At 35.0% G+C, this 17,581-nt stretch overlaps 2 protein-coding genes across 2 annotated transcripts; both read right to left on the reverse strand.

Annotated features, from left to right (window-relative positions):
• Window positions 1-400: 400 nt before the first annotated feature.
• Window positions 401-12,265, reverse strand: LOC105445730 (neogenin-like). The gene is made up of 7 exons (XM_030996802.1): window positions 11,960-12,265; window positions 11,314-11,387; window positions 10,168-10,432; window positions 8,040-8,260; window positions 7,553-7,616; window positions 3,917-4,025; window positions 401-3,162 (listed from the first exon to the last, which is right to left on the reverse strand). The coding sequence occupies exons 1-7, from the start codon at window positions 12,207-12,209 to the stop codon at window positions 2,931-2,933; spliced, it is 1,215 nt and encodes a 404-aa protein (XP_030852662.1). The 5' UTR covers window positions 12,210-12,265; the 3' UTR covers window positions 401-2,930.
• Window positions 12,266-14,137: 1,872 nt separating this feature from the next.
• On the reverse strand, window positions 14,138-16,759 carry LOC105439539. Its single transcript, XM_030996978.1, has 4 exons — window positions 16,669-16,759; window positions 16,222-16,377; window positions 15,160-15,297; window positions 14,138-14,174 (listed from the first exon to the last, which is right to left on the reverse strand). Exons 1-4 carry the CDS (start codon window positions 16,741-16,743, stop codon window positions 14,166-14,168), a joined length of 378 nt encoding a protein of 125 aa, XP_030852838.1. The 5' UTR covers window positions 16,744-16,759; the 3' UTR covers window positions 14,138-14,165.
• Between the last annotated feature and the right edge of the window lie 822 nt (window positions 16,760-17,581).

The following is a 17,581-nucleotide window of genomic DNA, read 5'->3' on the forward strand; positions in this document are numbered from 1 at the left end:
GACCAAATGTTATCATAACGTACGCAATGTGAAGTTGAAGTGTGAGATAAGTCATTTCTTTTACTTCCACTTGTTTGCTTTGTTAAATGCATTTTTGTCCTCATTCAATTCCTTCACCCTCCTCGCTTCTCGTTCCTCTTCTCTTCTCTCTCTTTCTCATCTCACTCCTCCTCTCCCGGCCTACACCCCTCTTCTATTTCTTTACCCCTCACCCTCCACATCCTCGTCTCCCCTCCTAGTAACCCATTGCCTACTGGAACCGGATGGGTTCTGTATAAAAGCCTAAGGATATAAAATAATTCAGTAGTCAATAGGTTAATTCATTCATACAAGAACATTGGTTCTTGATCTCAACGAAAACAAAAGAATCACCAAAAGAAAATGAATTCATTCAAGTCAGTTCAATACAATTCAATTTCATTTATTTCCATAACTAAGCAATGCAAGTACAAAAGCAAAATTACAACCGAAATAAAATCATAAAATGAAACGGCGGTATACACTTAAAAGCAAAATGCTTTTGGAAAGGGTCCCATTTTTTACAGCGCAGTAATAAAGTACGATATTTATTTCAAATCTAAACATTTAAAAAAGAATTGTGATAAAATATAGTTTATACATAAAATAAAAACATACAACAGTGATGAGTATTGTAAGAATGCACAGATGAGTTAAAGGTTAACATAGTAACAAACAATATTGGTAAATTACCTGATATGTATTTATACATAAAATGAGCCTGAGTATTCAAATGATTCCAGAGACTGCCAAAATATTTTAATATCTTGTCAGTCTTTGAACTGATTTCTTCTATAACTTGCCAGTCTCTGAACAGATTTCTTCAATAACTGGCCAGTCTCTGAACTGATTTAAATACCCTCTCTTTAAAATTTTCTGAAGCACTGGCATGATAGACAATTACATGTATATGGGGTGGCGAAATCATGTTTGTAGTGTTACAAATTCAAAGAGATGGCTTTCAAAAGAATGACCCAATACGGTATTATTATGTTAGGTGAGGCAAAAATAAGCTGTTATACAAATTAATCATACATATATATTGTGGGATAACAATAACATGAGCCTCGACAAGACTCCTGTACTTCTAGAAACTTTTGTTAACAAACTTACACAATATGAATGAGGCTTACAAGACAAAAATACATTGTTGATAACAATACAAAAATCATACGCATTCAGACCTATATAATTGCAAACCACCTGTCTGTTAAATAATGTAAATGGAGTATTGCTTGAAATATGGTTTCTTCTGAGAAAGGGACACAGTACAATCCCAGTTAACAATATAGATGCAAATCCCACAATGTAAGACATTTCAGAAAAGACTAACTTGCACATCTTTATCAGATTTTTCATATTCATATTTTTGTTAAAGGCATGCGTTTTCCAATTAAATTGTGACATATGTTTCGCCTGTCTTTTTGTCATTTTGGCATTGTAGGCTGGTGTCGGCCATACCGTATGTAATCCGCTTCCAAAATGTAAGCTTAACCGACAGTTCGTGCCTTATGCGTTGATTTTAGATTTTGAAATAATTGATTTATTCTAGATACACCTCTGTAGACGTCAAATTATATTGGTTTATTCAGATTTTGACATCACATTGACATCACATTGACGTAAGCGTCGTCTGCAGTGTTGTCTTCCACACGTTTCAAACCTTCATAGGTGTTAATATAGGAGGCGACTCAAAAGTTGGGTTCTCATAATGCTAATCTGCGGTTGTGTTTAATGGACTATCTTTCTGATAGTCCTCAATTTTGTCGATTTGATAGAAGTATGGAAACTAATGCATCTAATTTATATACATTTCATCGTTTTCAACTTTTAACAGCAAATAGCGATATCTAAAAAAGGCGATACTTATTTCATTGCAACTTCTGATATCATAACGATGTTTATATATAAAAAAAAATTAAACTCACATACAAATCGATTTTCATCGAGTTAGTAAGCACATGTTAACAATTATCTTCACATTATGTACAAAAGATCATCAAATATCAATTATCGATGAAAGAGACCATTTACATTGTCTTCAAAAGTTATATAATATCCTTGAATGATATAATTGAAATAAGTACTCTCATCACTAATCATGCTTAGCATTTATAACGTTTACTACTACCGTAAGTTACTATTTTTAATACATTCTAGTGACTGTGCTGTATGGAGTATAACATTATAATATCCACAGGAAAACTAAAAAGAGCATCTTAGATTTTGTTGCTACTGTTTACATGACATGATCGCAAATACTTTAAAACCTCAACTCATCATCAGGGGTAATTTCTTGCAGAAATCATGTCTGGATGACGTAATTTGTCATTTTCATGTTCACACATGTTATGCAAAAGTCGTTATGACCGTAATAACATGATTTTCATCATCGTTTTTATTATTATTATTATTATTATTATTATTATTATTTATTTATTTATTTATTTATTTTTATTTTTTGTGGGGGGGGGGGGGTTCTTTGTTGGAATTTTACGAAAAAGAGACCGTTGCAAAAAATATTGATAGTAAAGATAACTTCGGTAGATGAATGCACCGCACCAAGGCCTTACAATCTTCTTATATATTGTTCCACATTTTGTAAACCTTAATGTGTATGATTAATCACATTAAAAACAAAATAACAAACGTGAAAATATTGTGTCGAACTTTTAAACATACCCCCTCCAAAAAAAAGCAAAAAAGCAAGAAATTGACCTTAGTAGCAATATATAAGGACTAGTCTGTTATATGTAATAATCTATGAGAAATAGTATTTTTTGTTTATTGCTCGCCCACATTATATTTTTAAGGAGGGGTAGAGCCTATACGTTCAATTTTACTCAGCAGTATACCCCGCTCCCGCCTCCTTTCAGAATTGAACAACGTGTCATTCCATAATGCGGACAGATTTAGCAGTCAGCATTCTCAATCGATTTCAAAAAATTCTTCCTTCCTTGAGGACCCTCTTCGATATTGATATAATCTATATCACCCTGTTGTACCGATGTTAATTCAAGTTCTTGATAGGCAGTGCCATCATTGCTCACTCGTTCATACAGATCCTGATAGGTTTCAGCAGTTCTTGGTGATTGCGAATCATCATGTGTGCTCTTTTCATTCTCTCCTTTATCAGGTTGTCGTCTGTGTTATGATAACGTGAAGCAATAATGAACTACAAGTTCATAGATAAGCAAACAATCATAGGCCTATGCCCGTATTCTACTAAAATTCAATCCCGAAGCTGGGCTCATTAGGTTGAAAACCATAATTAACAAAGGAGGTTTGTCTGAGTTCTAAGATTAAACGTGATTATAGATTCAGCATCGTGTTAAACTTAATTTGTAGAATACGGAGCATAACTTTCAGTCCGACTCCATGATTAGATGATATTAATTGGTACGTAGTAGACTATCGCTACATTATTAATGGCAATGTTAACTAAAGCTGCTTAGCTTGAAGACCATTAATAAAACAATTAGTCTGATAACACAGTTATAATACACGTCATAATATAACAGATAAATATACACATGTTCACAATTAAAATATAGACAGTGGGAGTAGAGGAATTAGTCATTTACATGTATAACACTCTTTTCCACGAGGGCCCAACTATGTTTGAATAGTAGCCTGTCGCCTAATATAATCTTCTAGAACGTTGTTTATGTTAGAAAATAGAGGAAGAAGAATCCACAAAATGAGAATTTCTCTGAAAAGCACTTGTTAAACTTGACTGCTAGTATTCATTCATTCATTCAATAAATTTCCACTAAATAATAAGAGATTCACTTTGAAACCAGTACAATTGCCCTACAGATTATGCATGGTAGGGTCTTCGGAAAATATATGCCCTGACATGCATTTGAAAACTGATGAGAAGCAAACATGTTCATACCTTCTGAAAAAGACCACAATTAGGATTACACAGAAGATACAGATAAGAAGAATCGATGGGATGAGACCAGTAACAAGTAGAGCTCTAAGAGAATATCTAGACTCATCACCTAGAAAATACAAGATAATGGAAACAACAAACAAGTGAATATTTGAGAGTATTCATCAGCAAATTTAGAAGAGGATATGTTAAATCATAAATATTGCATAAAGAACAAAAATATGACAACCTTACCATCAAGCAGTACTGAAAATTATTATGAACGACAACAAAATAACTGAAAAGAAAAATTATTATATCAGATTTCCTAGAGCTTCTATCGGTTTTGTTGTTTACCATTTACTAGAACCAATACCAGTGGCCGTTACCCCGAAGGTTAATAATTTTGAAGGTTTGCTTCCACCGAAGGCTTATACTTCTTAAAGGTTATTACCCCGAAGGTGCATAATTCCAAAGGTTCGTTACCCCGAAGGTGCATAATTCTGAAGGTTCGTTACCCCGTAGGTGAATAATTCCGAAGGTTCATTACCCCAAAGGTGCATATTTCCAAAGGTTCATTACCCCAAAGGTGCATAATTCCGAAGGTGCGTAATTCCGAAGGTTCGTTACCCCAGAGGTGCATAATTCCGAAGGTTCGTTACCTCGAAGGTGCATAATTCAAAAGGTTCGTTACCCCGAAGGTGCATAATTCAAAAGGTTCGTTACCCCGAAGGTGCAATATTCCGAAGGTTTGTTACCCCGAAGCCGCATATTGCCGAAGGTTCGTTACCCCGAAGCTGCATAATTCCGAAAATTCGTTAACCCGAAGGTTCATATTTCCGATGGTTCGTTACCCCGAAGGTGCATAATTCCGAAGGTTTGTTACCCCGAAGGTGCATTATTCCAAAGGTTCGTTACCCCGAAGGTGCATAATTCTGAAGGTTTGTTACCCCGGAGATGCATATTTCGCAAGCTTTGTTACCCCGAAGCTGCATAATTCCGAAAATTCGTTACCCCGAAGGTTCATCTTACCGAAGGTTCGTTACCCGAAGGTGCATATTTCCGAAGCTTCGTTACCCTGAAGCTGCATAATTCCGAAAATTCGTTACCCCGAAGGTCCATATTTCCGAAGCTTCGTTACCCTGAAGCTGCATAATTCCGAAAATTCGTTACCCCGAAGGTTCATATTTCCGAAGATTCGTTACCCCTAAGACCTGCTACAAAGTAAAAACCTTTAACCTTTATCGGGTATGTATGTCTGTATCATATCACAGCTATTCTAACATAAACAAAATGCCTACAAAATGTCAATTTTAGGGCACGGTAAAATCCTAAATCTAATTACTGGATTTGTGGAAGCATACATAGATAAGATAAGATAAGATAAGATTTTATTCGTCTTTCTTTCAAATGACATACAGAGCATAACATTGGATCATAACACATTTACAAAGCAAAATAACAAATTATGATAATGATAAAAAGCATAGCTTACTAAAAGAAAGACGAGGAGACCCTGGTAAAAGCAGAGCTTGTAATTATTAGGGTCCCCTCTGAGCCGGATAAAACATGATGAATAGATATTTGTGACTACCTAAGAATACAATAGGGAAAAGGGGGTATAACAAAACAAGAAGTGTACACACACACAACAACAACAACAAAAAGAGAGACTAGACTAGACAAGACGGGAGAAAAGAGAAAATATGAGAAATAATAGAAGAATACAGCACATCGACAATAGGCACAGCACACAACGGGCACAAGACAACAGGGGGAGGGAATAAGAGGTTGACAATCTGAAAATATTCAGTTAGACACATATTAATATCAAGAAGAAAATTTACATTTATAGTAATACATAATATATCTTGGCACCATAATAACTACACAAATGAACTACTCTATGAGTCACAGTATTTATCGAGAAGATAAACCTTAAGTTTACACTTAAATGAAGAGAGACTAACAGATTGCTTAACGCTAGAGCCTAGAGAGTTCCAAAATTTAGGTCCAGTAAAAACCAAAGTATTAAAAGTTAACTTTGTCCTTCTTGTTGTATTTCGTTTCATAGTTTGAAATAAATCGAGGTAATGCAATTCAAAAGCTATTTTTGTTAATTTTAATTTGAGGAAAAGAAAAATCCAAGAGAATTGGTAGATGTATTGTTATGTGAGTGATATACCTTTCACTTCTCATCCTCCTGGGTTTGAGATTGTTTACAAAAAAGAGTCAAAATATAATTTTCTATAATGTTTTCTAAAACAGAAATTATAGTCGCATGGCCATGTTGCTAAACGCTTCCCCTTTCATACTCATCTACTCATTTGTTGAATCATTGTTTTTGTATTTCTACTTAAGATTCACAAACACTCAAATAACATAATTTTAGTGATCTAAATGTGTTTTATTATGTTTAGAAATGATTTTATTTAACCTTTAAAATATGTTAATAGACATGCATACCGTGTGAGTAAAAAAAAGGGCCGAAAGGGTGCGTTGACTAGTCTTCCACATCAATCGTTTATAATAGAATTTAAGGAATAGAAATTTAAGTCGTTTAAATTTGAATCAAAATAGAAACAGATTAAAAAATAAATCAAACTAGTTTTACGTAGTCTTGCAGATCAGACGTTTATAAGAAATAAATCAATAGTAACAAGAAACACAATCAGATAATTTACTATGATATCTAAAATGTCTAATAAAGGTGTTTACCTAGTCTACCATATTAGTCGTTTATTTATTAAAATAACGAAAAATAATATCCATTTCTTTCTATGTATGGAATTTAGCAAGCCCCCGCCCGCTTATCCCGAAAGGGTGCATTAAGGTGGTAGGCCTACACCCTTATTTATCTATTTGTTATTTCATTTTTAAAGACTGTTAAGCAGGACTAGTTCACATCAAAAATGTATTCTATGCATAGAAAGAAATGAATATTATTTTTATTTAGCCTTTTAAAATATTTATTGAATTCATTAATTGATGTAATTCTTATAAACGCCTGATCTGCAAGACTACGTAAAAACTATTTTTATTTAATTTTTAATCTGTTTCTATCTTGATTATTTGAATTTAAACGACTTAAATTACTATTCCGTAAATTCTATTATAAACGGCTGATGTGGAAGATTAGTCAACACACCCTTTCGGCCGAACCGGGGGGAGGGGGGTGCTTTGGACGAACAGTCGCGTTCGACGCGACACGACACTCCCAACGCACCCCTTGGTTCCCTTTAATTCCGAATTTTTGTTACCCCGAAGCTGTATAATTCCGAAGGATTGTTACCCCGAAGGTGCATAATTCCAAAGGTTCGTTACCCCGAAGATGCATAATTCCGAAGGTTCGTTACCCCGAAGGTTCATATTTCCAAAGGTTCGTTACCCCGAAGCTGCCTAATTCCGAAAATTCGTTACCCCGAAGGCTCATATTTCCGAAAATTCGTTACCCCATAAGACCTGCTACAAAGTAAAAACATTTAACCTTTATTGGGTATGTATGTCTGTATCATATCACAGCTATTCTAACATAAACAAAATGCCTACAAAATGTCAATTTTAGGGCACGGTTGTATATTTCCAAATGAATCTTTGTATGTAACCACCAAGAGACCCATTCTGACCATTTCACATTTTGTATCAATAATTTTTTACCTGGCAATGGGGAAGTCATTAATGGTGACCATTCACCGTATCCAGCTCCATTCAAAACTCGGACCTGGAGAAAAGAGGGATGAAGAGGGAATGAAATCTTTAAAATGTATTAAAATTAATACCAACCATTCCCGTCATCTGGAATATATTAAAGTTAAAATAGCTATCACTTAACGTAAACCAACATATCACCAAACTGTCTACAAGATGACCTTTACTGTCATTGACAATACATAACATATATGGCCTTCTTACAGGCAGTAAACAATATTGGGTTGCAGAAAATGGTACTACCACAAACAAGTTGAGTTTGCCTATTTCATACAATTGCACAAAATTTATTCAGTTATTCTAATAATGACTAGTTTTTAATTTTGTTTCGAGGCAATCTATTTTGGTTGTCCATGGTCCTCAACAAGTGAAGTATTACTTTAGTTATTCCTTTCTCAAAAGTCCTTTAATTTGGGACAGCACGCAAGAACTTTACCTCAATTTCAAATTCACTGTCTCCTGTCACTCCTTCGGTAATCACATATTCGTTACACATAACATTAATTAGTACTGGATCAAGTGGTTCTGGTTTTGTCCGGGTGTATCTTAATTGGTATCCCTGTACATCTCCATTGAGGTGAGCAGGACTTGCAGCATTCCAGCGTACAGTTACAGTTTCAGAGGTCGCTTCAACGCTTACAGTGGGCGCAGGGGCAACTACAAATACGAAAACAAAAAACATTGAAAAGAAGTATGGAAATTATCTGATTAAAGCACATGCTAAAAAGGCATGAAATCCTAAATCTAATTACTGGATTTGTGGAAGCATACATCTTGTTGTATTTCGTTTCATAGTTTGAAATAAACCGGTAATGCAGTTCAAAAGCTATATTTTTCATTTTGAATTGAGGAAAAGAAAAATACAAGATAATTGTCAGATGTATTGTTATGTGAGTGATATATCTCTCACTTCTCATCCTCCTGGGTTTGAGATTGTTTACGAAAAAGAGTCAAAATATAATTTTCTAAAATGTTTTCTAAAACAGAAATTACAGTCACATGGCCATGTTGCTAAATGCTCCATTTCATTCTTATCTACTCATTTATTGAATCATTATTTTGTATTCATACTTAAGATTCACAAACACTCAAGCTCAAGTTTCCCCTTCAAGTCTATGCAAGACTACAAGACCACAGACATAACAAACAACATAATCATAAAACAGAAGGATACACAGAAAATGAAGTGATCTTATTGTAAGATCTTACACAGCTTTTACATTTCTAGAAAGAGACATGCATGGTTGCCCCCTTGTAGTTTCATAATGTTTAGAAATGATCTTGTTCAGCCTTTAAAATATGTTAATAGTCATGCGTAGTCAAGCTCAGTTGTGGCGTCCCGCAGGGGTCAGTCGGGGGGCCGTTGCTGTTTTCCTTGTACATCACTAGGCTCAAGCAAGTTTTACAGCAGCATGATGTCAAGTATCACTGCTATGCAGATGACATCCAGATCTACGCATCGTTCCTTCCCAATCAAAATGACGCAAGTCGGACTGTCAAACTACTCGAAGCTTGCGTCAAGGATGTGCAAACTTGGATGAACTCGAACTCACTCAAACTGAATGATAGTAAAACTGAACTAATTTTATTGGGTTCCAAATCAAATCTTGCTAAGATACAGTCGTTCAATATATCCATATCAGATTCTGTAATTAGTCCTTCCTCGCAATGTCGTAACCTAGGTGTCATGTTAAACTCGTCTATGTCATTGTCAACTCATGTTTCTAGTATTTGTAATTCAGTCAGATATCAACTAAGAAATCTAGGTTTTATTAGGAAATACTTAAGTCGTTCAACCACAGAGAAACTTGTACATGCTCTTATTTCATCACGCTTAGATTTCTGTAATTCTATTCTCTATCTACTCCCTAACACACAACTTTCTCGACTTCAGAAACTGCAAAATACTGCTGCACGTATTGTCACACTTTCTTCTCGTAGAACCCACATCAACCCCATTCTCAAAACTCTTCACTGGCTCCCGGTATGTGACCGAATCATTTTTAAGTTGTTGTTGTTAGTTTTCCATTCATTGTATGACTCTGCTCCTTCCTACAATATCAAGTTGATTGTTAAGTATAAGCCTACAAGACGTCTTCGTTCATCTCAATCCTCCTTATTAGTTGTCCCTAAGACGCGCAGTTCCTGGGGGGATAGAGCTTTTTCTCATTCTGGTCCGTCCCTTTGGAATAAGCTGCCACTTAGTATTCGTAATTTAACTACCCTTCATGCCTTCAAAGTTGCTCTAAAAACCCATCTCTTTCTAAACAGTGCTATTTAATCATGTCAATGTAGCGTAATAATTTGTGTTGTTTTAGTTTACTTTATTTTAGTTAAGAATGTTATATTTTTGTGATAGTAATACATGTATGTACAGCGCCATGAGCGTCAGAGCCTGGCGGATACCGGCGCTATATAAATATCCATATTATTATTATTATTATTATCTCCTTCAGTTTCATCACATTTGGAAAATGATTTTGCATGTAGTTTCATTCTATTACTTCACATACAAACTTCTCATTTCATGACTATTTATACAATTATGCTATTGTTCCTCTTACGCATTTCCTCTGTGATCTGTGTAAAGCCCTCTCCTCTTGGCGTCTCAGAGTCTTTATTGTAGACTACAACCTGGATGAGATACTGGGAGTACGGTTCAAGGGTCAGGGTGTATTCAGGCATTGAGGGGTCAAACGGAATATCAATGGAGTTCTCATTGGGGTCAGCCGCCCTCTTTGAGATCCCAGACTGGATGTCATACCGGGTGAAGTAGATGCGGATTCCTCCAAATCCACTGGCACAGTTAGAAGTATTGGATGGTGGATTCTACGAGATAAAAACATACAAAAGCCTTTTTAAAAAAAATCAAAAATAAATAAATCAAAAATCTAAAATTGTAGATCATAGTTTTTAATTTAATTGTTTCATAAATAATATAATATTTCCCATGGGAAGAAGCATCATGGTTTATCTACGTCTCTTCCAGGAAGACAAAATATAGCTGTATCCTGGCCAACACTATACATTTCGGAGTACTGAATTTGCTGTTGCAGGTATTTGGAAGGCGAAAATCTCAAAACTGTTAATAATATTCCGCTTTTATATAGCGCCCAATACATTGATACAACGATGTGTCTAAGCGCCTCACAAATATTACCCAGTCATCGGATTCAGGCTTACCAGCACACAATGTTTGCACGTTCTCCCCTGCATGGGGAGCATTAAAAGCTCTAAAATGTTGTAAAAATCATAATTGACAAATTTCCTAGGGGTATGTTGGCAATAGATTTATTATTATCAAAAATAGAGTACTTTTAACATCTGAATTTTGCAACGGGCAGTTTTTTTATTCACCACAAATTTTGTACACACGTTCATAAACTCTTTTTGCTCTTTTACAGAAAATGTTCGAGATAACTTTTCTGAGGGCTTCAAAACCACTGTTGGGTGATTGAAATCAGTGAATCACTTGACTGATATACTTATTATATTTGACAAATTCATAGTGCTTATATACATCAAGTTCTCAATTTTAGTGCTGCCATCATTCAAGGAATCCCTTTCTACCCGATTTAATTTGACACCTGGGTCGAGAATGGCGAATGTAGATAAATGTCATGTCGGAGCTTGAACCAGCAACCTTCACATTTCCAGTCAGAAAAATAAAATAATCGTGCTCAACACTTCTGGAATAAATATTAACTTACCTCCCAAGATACCCATATTTCTCCAGGTCTAGTCCCCTTAGTGACGTAAACGGATGACGGTCCTCGACTAGGAGCTACATACACAATATAAATAAGATCGAATATTTGTTATATTAAAATATTTTAAATTCCTTATCTAGACAATATTTAATAAAATACATTGCCATGAAGTTTAGATATAAATTAGAGGTAAGAGGTAAATTGTCATCATGGTTTGGCTTTCAATTGTTTGTCAATACAAAAGTAGTATTTTATTGACAACTTGACAAGTCATGAGCCTGTTTTAAATTCAAGAAAATATCACAATTATTCTAGTTTTTTTTGGCAGTTAAAACTGACTAAATTATTATTTCTTCGTACAAACCTGCCAATTAATAGTACTGAAATTTGTAATGCACTACTGTTCTTTAACCAACCTGTGAAAGATGAATCAAGTTGATATTGTTCTGATACAATCATCTTGATATACTAGGCTTACGAACTATGAGACTAGATGTTGAAATGCCATTTAACAAATACACTGATATTGCGAACACATAAATGATTACTGGTTTTTCATTTTTCTAAGTATTAAATTTAATAATATTGTATTATACAAATATACAATTTATAAAATATCAGATCATATAGAGCATTAAGAGCTTACGTGAGCATTGGGTGGTTCCTACTACCTCCAATCGGCGTCCCTGGCTTCCTAGTCCAGGTCTAAATGCTGCTACACCAAACACGTAGGCCGTATCTGGACTTAGACCGGTCACTGTTTCAGATGGTGCTAGGCGGTCAGACCTCCTAACCTCTTGATCTTCTTCTCGTGAGTTGTTCAACATGTAGTAGACACGGTACCCGAAAAGAGGAGGATCACCTATATCTGTTGATGCATCCCAGGCATCCCACATCAGAGTAATTGAGTCATTGGTTGCTCCGCTCACAACGGGTGCTCGAGAGAGTTCTGGTTGGGCTATAGTGAGATAAAGAAAAAATATTCAATGATCCAGTGAAGATTGAAAGAGTATTTCTGAATTAAAAAGGTTATTTCAAACTGTGTTGGATAAATAGCAGAGTTTGGGGCAAATATTTCTTACATTAAACAGGCTACTTTGAAGAAAAAATTTGAAAATTTACTTCTCTTTTTATCCAACAAGAACAATGCTTTCTTCAGTCACACATATCTGAAAACAGCTCATAGTGAGCTTATACACAGTTTTTTTTTTTTAAATGTCTGACCTCTGAAATCAGTATTGAAATTGGCCCAATGTCTATGAGAACCCTGTGGTTCCCGTGTTCACTCATTGGGAAGTAGAAAATGAAGTAGTCAAAGGATTAATATAATTATCCTAACCTGGCATCATCCTTTATTAAAAAACAAATTGTGAGTAACAATGAGTTCTGGTAACGATGTACATAACTAAAATCACTGAAATAAACAAAACTGTAATACTTTATTGTATTTCTTTTGTTTAATGGTAGTTTCGGGTGGATTTAATGATAATATTACTGTATACAATTACTATAACAAAGTCATATTGCTCCGATTGTCTCATTTTCGCTCGCGTGAACATTGCCAGCACAAACCATTGACCTCTACCTCCTGAACGGATCATCGCACATTCCCATTCACTATACGTTACGTACTAAAAGGCTGTATTGTCTGACCGTTCATGAATATTCATGTTTTTGCTAAACTCGGCAAAATGTTTGCTTTTACTAAATAGAAAAATTACGGTGGGGGGTTGGATGAAATGGACATAATGAAATAGGCAGAAGTGATCTATGATAATTCATGCTTTTTATGTTTCGTGTGCTCGACCTATAATCTTCAAATCGCTTGGTAAACTGAGTCCAAAGTTAGACTTGTTTCACATGTGTATTATTGGCAATGACGAGCTTGCAACCTATTTTGAAAAATTACGGTGGGTGAACTTTCAAAAGTCAATGAGACATGAGGGCTCCAATGAAAGAGCTAGTGATAACGTACGTCGGGGTTGATGTGCTTTTCGTGTAAACAAAAAATGAATTTTTAACTATTTAAAAAAAAAAACGTCAATAGGCTAACATGTTAGGCTGCTGACTCTGACCAGGCTCTGACGATAGGGGGCGTTGTGAAATGAGACTAAACGGAGCCATATGCATTTCTTTATAATTTACAAAACTACATCCATCAACTTACTAAATTCCCCATCGGTAGTGATAGTGTCACTAAAGAAGATGTTCACATCAGAGAGAGAGCAGACAAATATTTCTCCAACTTTCACATCACGCACGAGATACAGAAACTTTTCATTCGGGGGGACTCCATTTCCACTTTGTATTATGTTTTCTTTTGTATAAATTCCACTGTTGAATTTCCTGTAGAGATTGACCACTGGAGCTGTGGAGATGAGATTTCCACCTTCCAGGCTACAGAGAAAATTGGTGAGCTGTCCCTTGTTGGTCTTTTCATAAATAATCATGAAAGCTATCAAATGAAATAGTAATATAGGAGATAGTAATTCTAATTACCTCCCCAACATTATACAATTATAATTTTAAACTCTAAAATAATTACTTTATTATCAGTCTACATAAATTATATAATTGACTGTTCAATGAAAAGTGTCTAACTTTTGATTTTAAGTGGCCCAAACATTGTGGAGCATGTGTGCAGCGCCTTGTAACTGCAACGAAAAGGCGCTATATCAAATATCTTTTATGTTTGATTGGACAATCTTTTGTTGTTGAATGTTTAGGGACTAAGTTTAAGCCATTTTTTTTAAACATCGTTAGTAGAGATCAACCTAGACACACCAGTCACACCATACCTGTAATTCAATAGAGATGATACTTACGCTCGCAGTTAGGACCATATCGTCCAATCATGCATTCTGTAGATATCAAGAGTTAATACGAGAGAGTTAATGTGAGTATCTCCCAAAGCAAGATAGAACTTGAATTTGATGGGTTGAACACATGCCATAATATTTTCAATCCTAACATAGTCATATGGATTTCAGAGAAGTATATATTGCAGCTGATACAGCATTCTTTACTATCATAAATCATCAAGTCTCAAAACACAAAACAGTATGGTTTATCAAGATGAATATGCGCATAAACAAAAATCCTTGAATCCAATTGAAAGTGTTGTTTCTCTTATTCCTCTTTTGTTTGCGAATAACATATCCATACTACTCTCTGTCAACGTATAAAGATACAACTGGTAAGGGGGATATATTACGTACAATATCATATTAAATACTACCGCAGATAAATATATGACCTGTCCCTAATCCTCGTAATCAAGGAGATAGTGAAAGCATTGTGATATTCGTTAGTTGTATTTTTAGTGATATATGTATAGTATATATATACAATTATGTTATATACAGTGCGCATTAAAAAGTATACACTTTCAAAATACCCACAAATGTTTATTCCTTCGCCCACCGAAGGTTGTTTTCGGGTTGTTCGTCTGTTTAATCGTGAGCTTAGTATCAACATGTTTAGCTCCAGTATAGGTTAAGTTGATTTTAAAATGTATCAATCAAAAAAGGAATCATGAGATAGATTAAAAAACATCAAGATTCATCGAGAAACACATTTATTAAGATACATGTATTCGACTTCAGAACCCTTTCCACTAGGTAACACGTTTCAGAATAACATGACTTTTTCAAACTTGGACAGTTTTTCAAAGACTTCATTGAATTCATTTTAACCTTCTGCCAGTTTACCAATAGGCTGCGGCATGTTTGTGTAACAGGAACAAAACCTAAAACAAAACTATAACCCAAACATTGAAGACTTGTAGGCACGTTAATGAAGCTTTAGCCAATGTAAGTAAAACCCCAAATCGATTGTTGAACTTACCTTGACAATTGTTTCCTGTCCATATTGGTTCACATTCAGTAGAGCTTCCTTTACAGACTCCAGTAAATCGATCACACTCTCCTGATACACAGTGACATGTCTCCGTGCAACTAGCTCCAAACTCACCTTGATCACATTCTAATAAATGTTTTTGAAGAAAAGTAATGTACATTGCCACACACAAGATATTTTAAAGCCAATTAATGGAATAGCAAAATCTACACTCAGAACAAGAATAACATAGAATGACAAATCTTAGTAGTAATGATAAAGGAAAGGATATTGAAGGACATGTTTCTGATAATAAATCGAAGGAGAACCCCATATTTCAACATGAAGACTATTATCATTACAAACTAACGCTATTATTACAATGAAAGCTGTAACGAACGGCACAGTATAATATGTTTCGGTATTAATAGAAACAATGAAATCTGAATAACTACCATAATTGTCTCTCGGTTTCTCTCTTTCTCTCTCTCTCTCTCTCCCTCCCTATCTATCTATTTCACTATCTCTTTCTCCCTTGTCGTATCTACCCCTTTACTCTTTCCTTCTCTTATCTTCCTGACATACTGAGCATATTTTCTCTCTTTATATCTCTAGTCTAGTCTAAAAAGCCTTATACTTTCGATTGTGAAAAACAAGCATATGATATATATAACATTATTCTTTTTAACAATCATTGTATGCATATTATTTGAGCTTAAGTTTTTAATTGAAATAGAAAAACTTGATTTTACTTGTTCTCGATGTTTTCAATCTTTTCATTTGTTCCGTCATTCGACTTAGCCTCAACGGATTTATCTCACAATATTTGTGTATATTATTGTTTGTGTTTGAACTTTTACATACTGGATAATATGATTACAGGCCCCTTAAGGGAGTACTGTATAAATACGGAAGATCAATCTGTTATTGAATTGAATTCATAAAAATAAGATTTCAAAAGATTTGAGGTTTTTGAGCAAATATCGAGTCGTGCCAAATGAGTGAAGATCAATGTTCCATGACATTGCCTTGTTGACAGTATAACTTCACTTCCTTCTATTGTTTACATACCTGTAGTACAGTCCAATCCTTTGTATCCTGGTGTACATGAACATCCATAGGGATCGGGCACACAAACCTGAAGTCCACTACATACTGTGCTATCATCTGACATCTCATATTCGCATCTGTACTCGCAGTTACGACCATAGCGATTTCCACCGCATGCTAGATAAAATGTAGTAAACAGAGAAGATGATTATTTTTTTTAAATTTAAATTTTAAATTACTAACAGCATTACAGGCAAAAAATTTAGATTTGGGTCAATTTACTTCCAATGACCCTACCTATTATATCGCATTGCTTTCAAGAAAAGCACATATAATTGTGATACGAGGTGGGTTTATGATTAGGGATATGAGATGATCTGTACTTAAAAATAAATTGATGAGTATCAATATTATGGCAACTGCTCTTGCAAAATTAAAACAATCATAGAATAACGAATAAGATTTTACCCATTTCACAGCCATCTCCCTGGAATCCTGGAGGACAGATGCATATCCCTGTTTGATCATGACAGACTCCTCCATTGTAACATGATGGACATATCTGGGTACATCGGGGGGTACATCCGCTAGATTCGTCATAGCGACCAGCAGGACATGCTGAAATTTAAACACCGATAACACGGTAAGATTTGATACCTAACTTCCTCGAACACTTTCTTTCATCGAGTACTCTTGAAATAATACAAGAAGCAGAAAAAAACTCTTAATTGAATAAATGCATGTATCACTATCTTAAATTACAACCGCCAACATCTATTCAAGTTATGAAGAACATGCCTTCTAAGATGGTTACTATACTCTGCGCCACACTCAGGTGAGGTAAATGGGTACCTGGTAGGATTATTCCTTGAAATGCACTGTGCGCTGATAAGGCTGCCGGAGCTAAAGCTAGGGTAATAAAGTCCAAAGCTCTTTGGAAGCGCATAGAGATGTTATTTCATGACAGAACTGAAATATTATTATTATTATTATTATTAGACCCTCTGCTTGGGGGGGGGGGGGGGGGGGGGGGGGGTAGGGGTATTATTTTGGTTGGCGGAGATGGGGACTCCATTACAAAATAGTGAGGCTTTAGCTTTTCACCCCGATAAAACTGCACCTGAAATGATTTGTTTTTCTTCATAACAAGAGTCAATGTTTCACAAATGGGAGTTTTATGTTTTGGGAAAGGCGAGAGAGAAAAAAGAACTTTTTCGTTCATTTTATGTTAGTATGGAAGAACATAACACAAAGTTTCATGAATGGGATGGCTCTCAAAATTTCTCATGTACTCGAATTATGATAAATAACAGCTAATTATGGACCACACTTCAAATTCTTTTTCAATGACAGAAACAAAGCTGTTTTTTAATTTAATATT

This window comes from Strongylocentrotus purpuratus, unplaced genomic scaffold (assembly GCF_000002235.5).
Source record: "Strongylocentrotus purpuratus isolate Spur 01 unplaced genomic scaffold, Spur_5.0 spur5_scaffold_3, whole genome shotgun sequence".
Taxonomy (NCBI): Eukaryota; Metazoa; Echinodermata; class Echinoidea; order Camarodonta; family Strongylocentrotidae; genus Strongylocentrotus; species Strongylocentrotus purpuratus.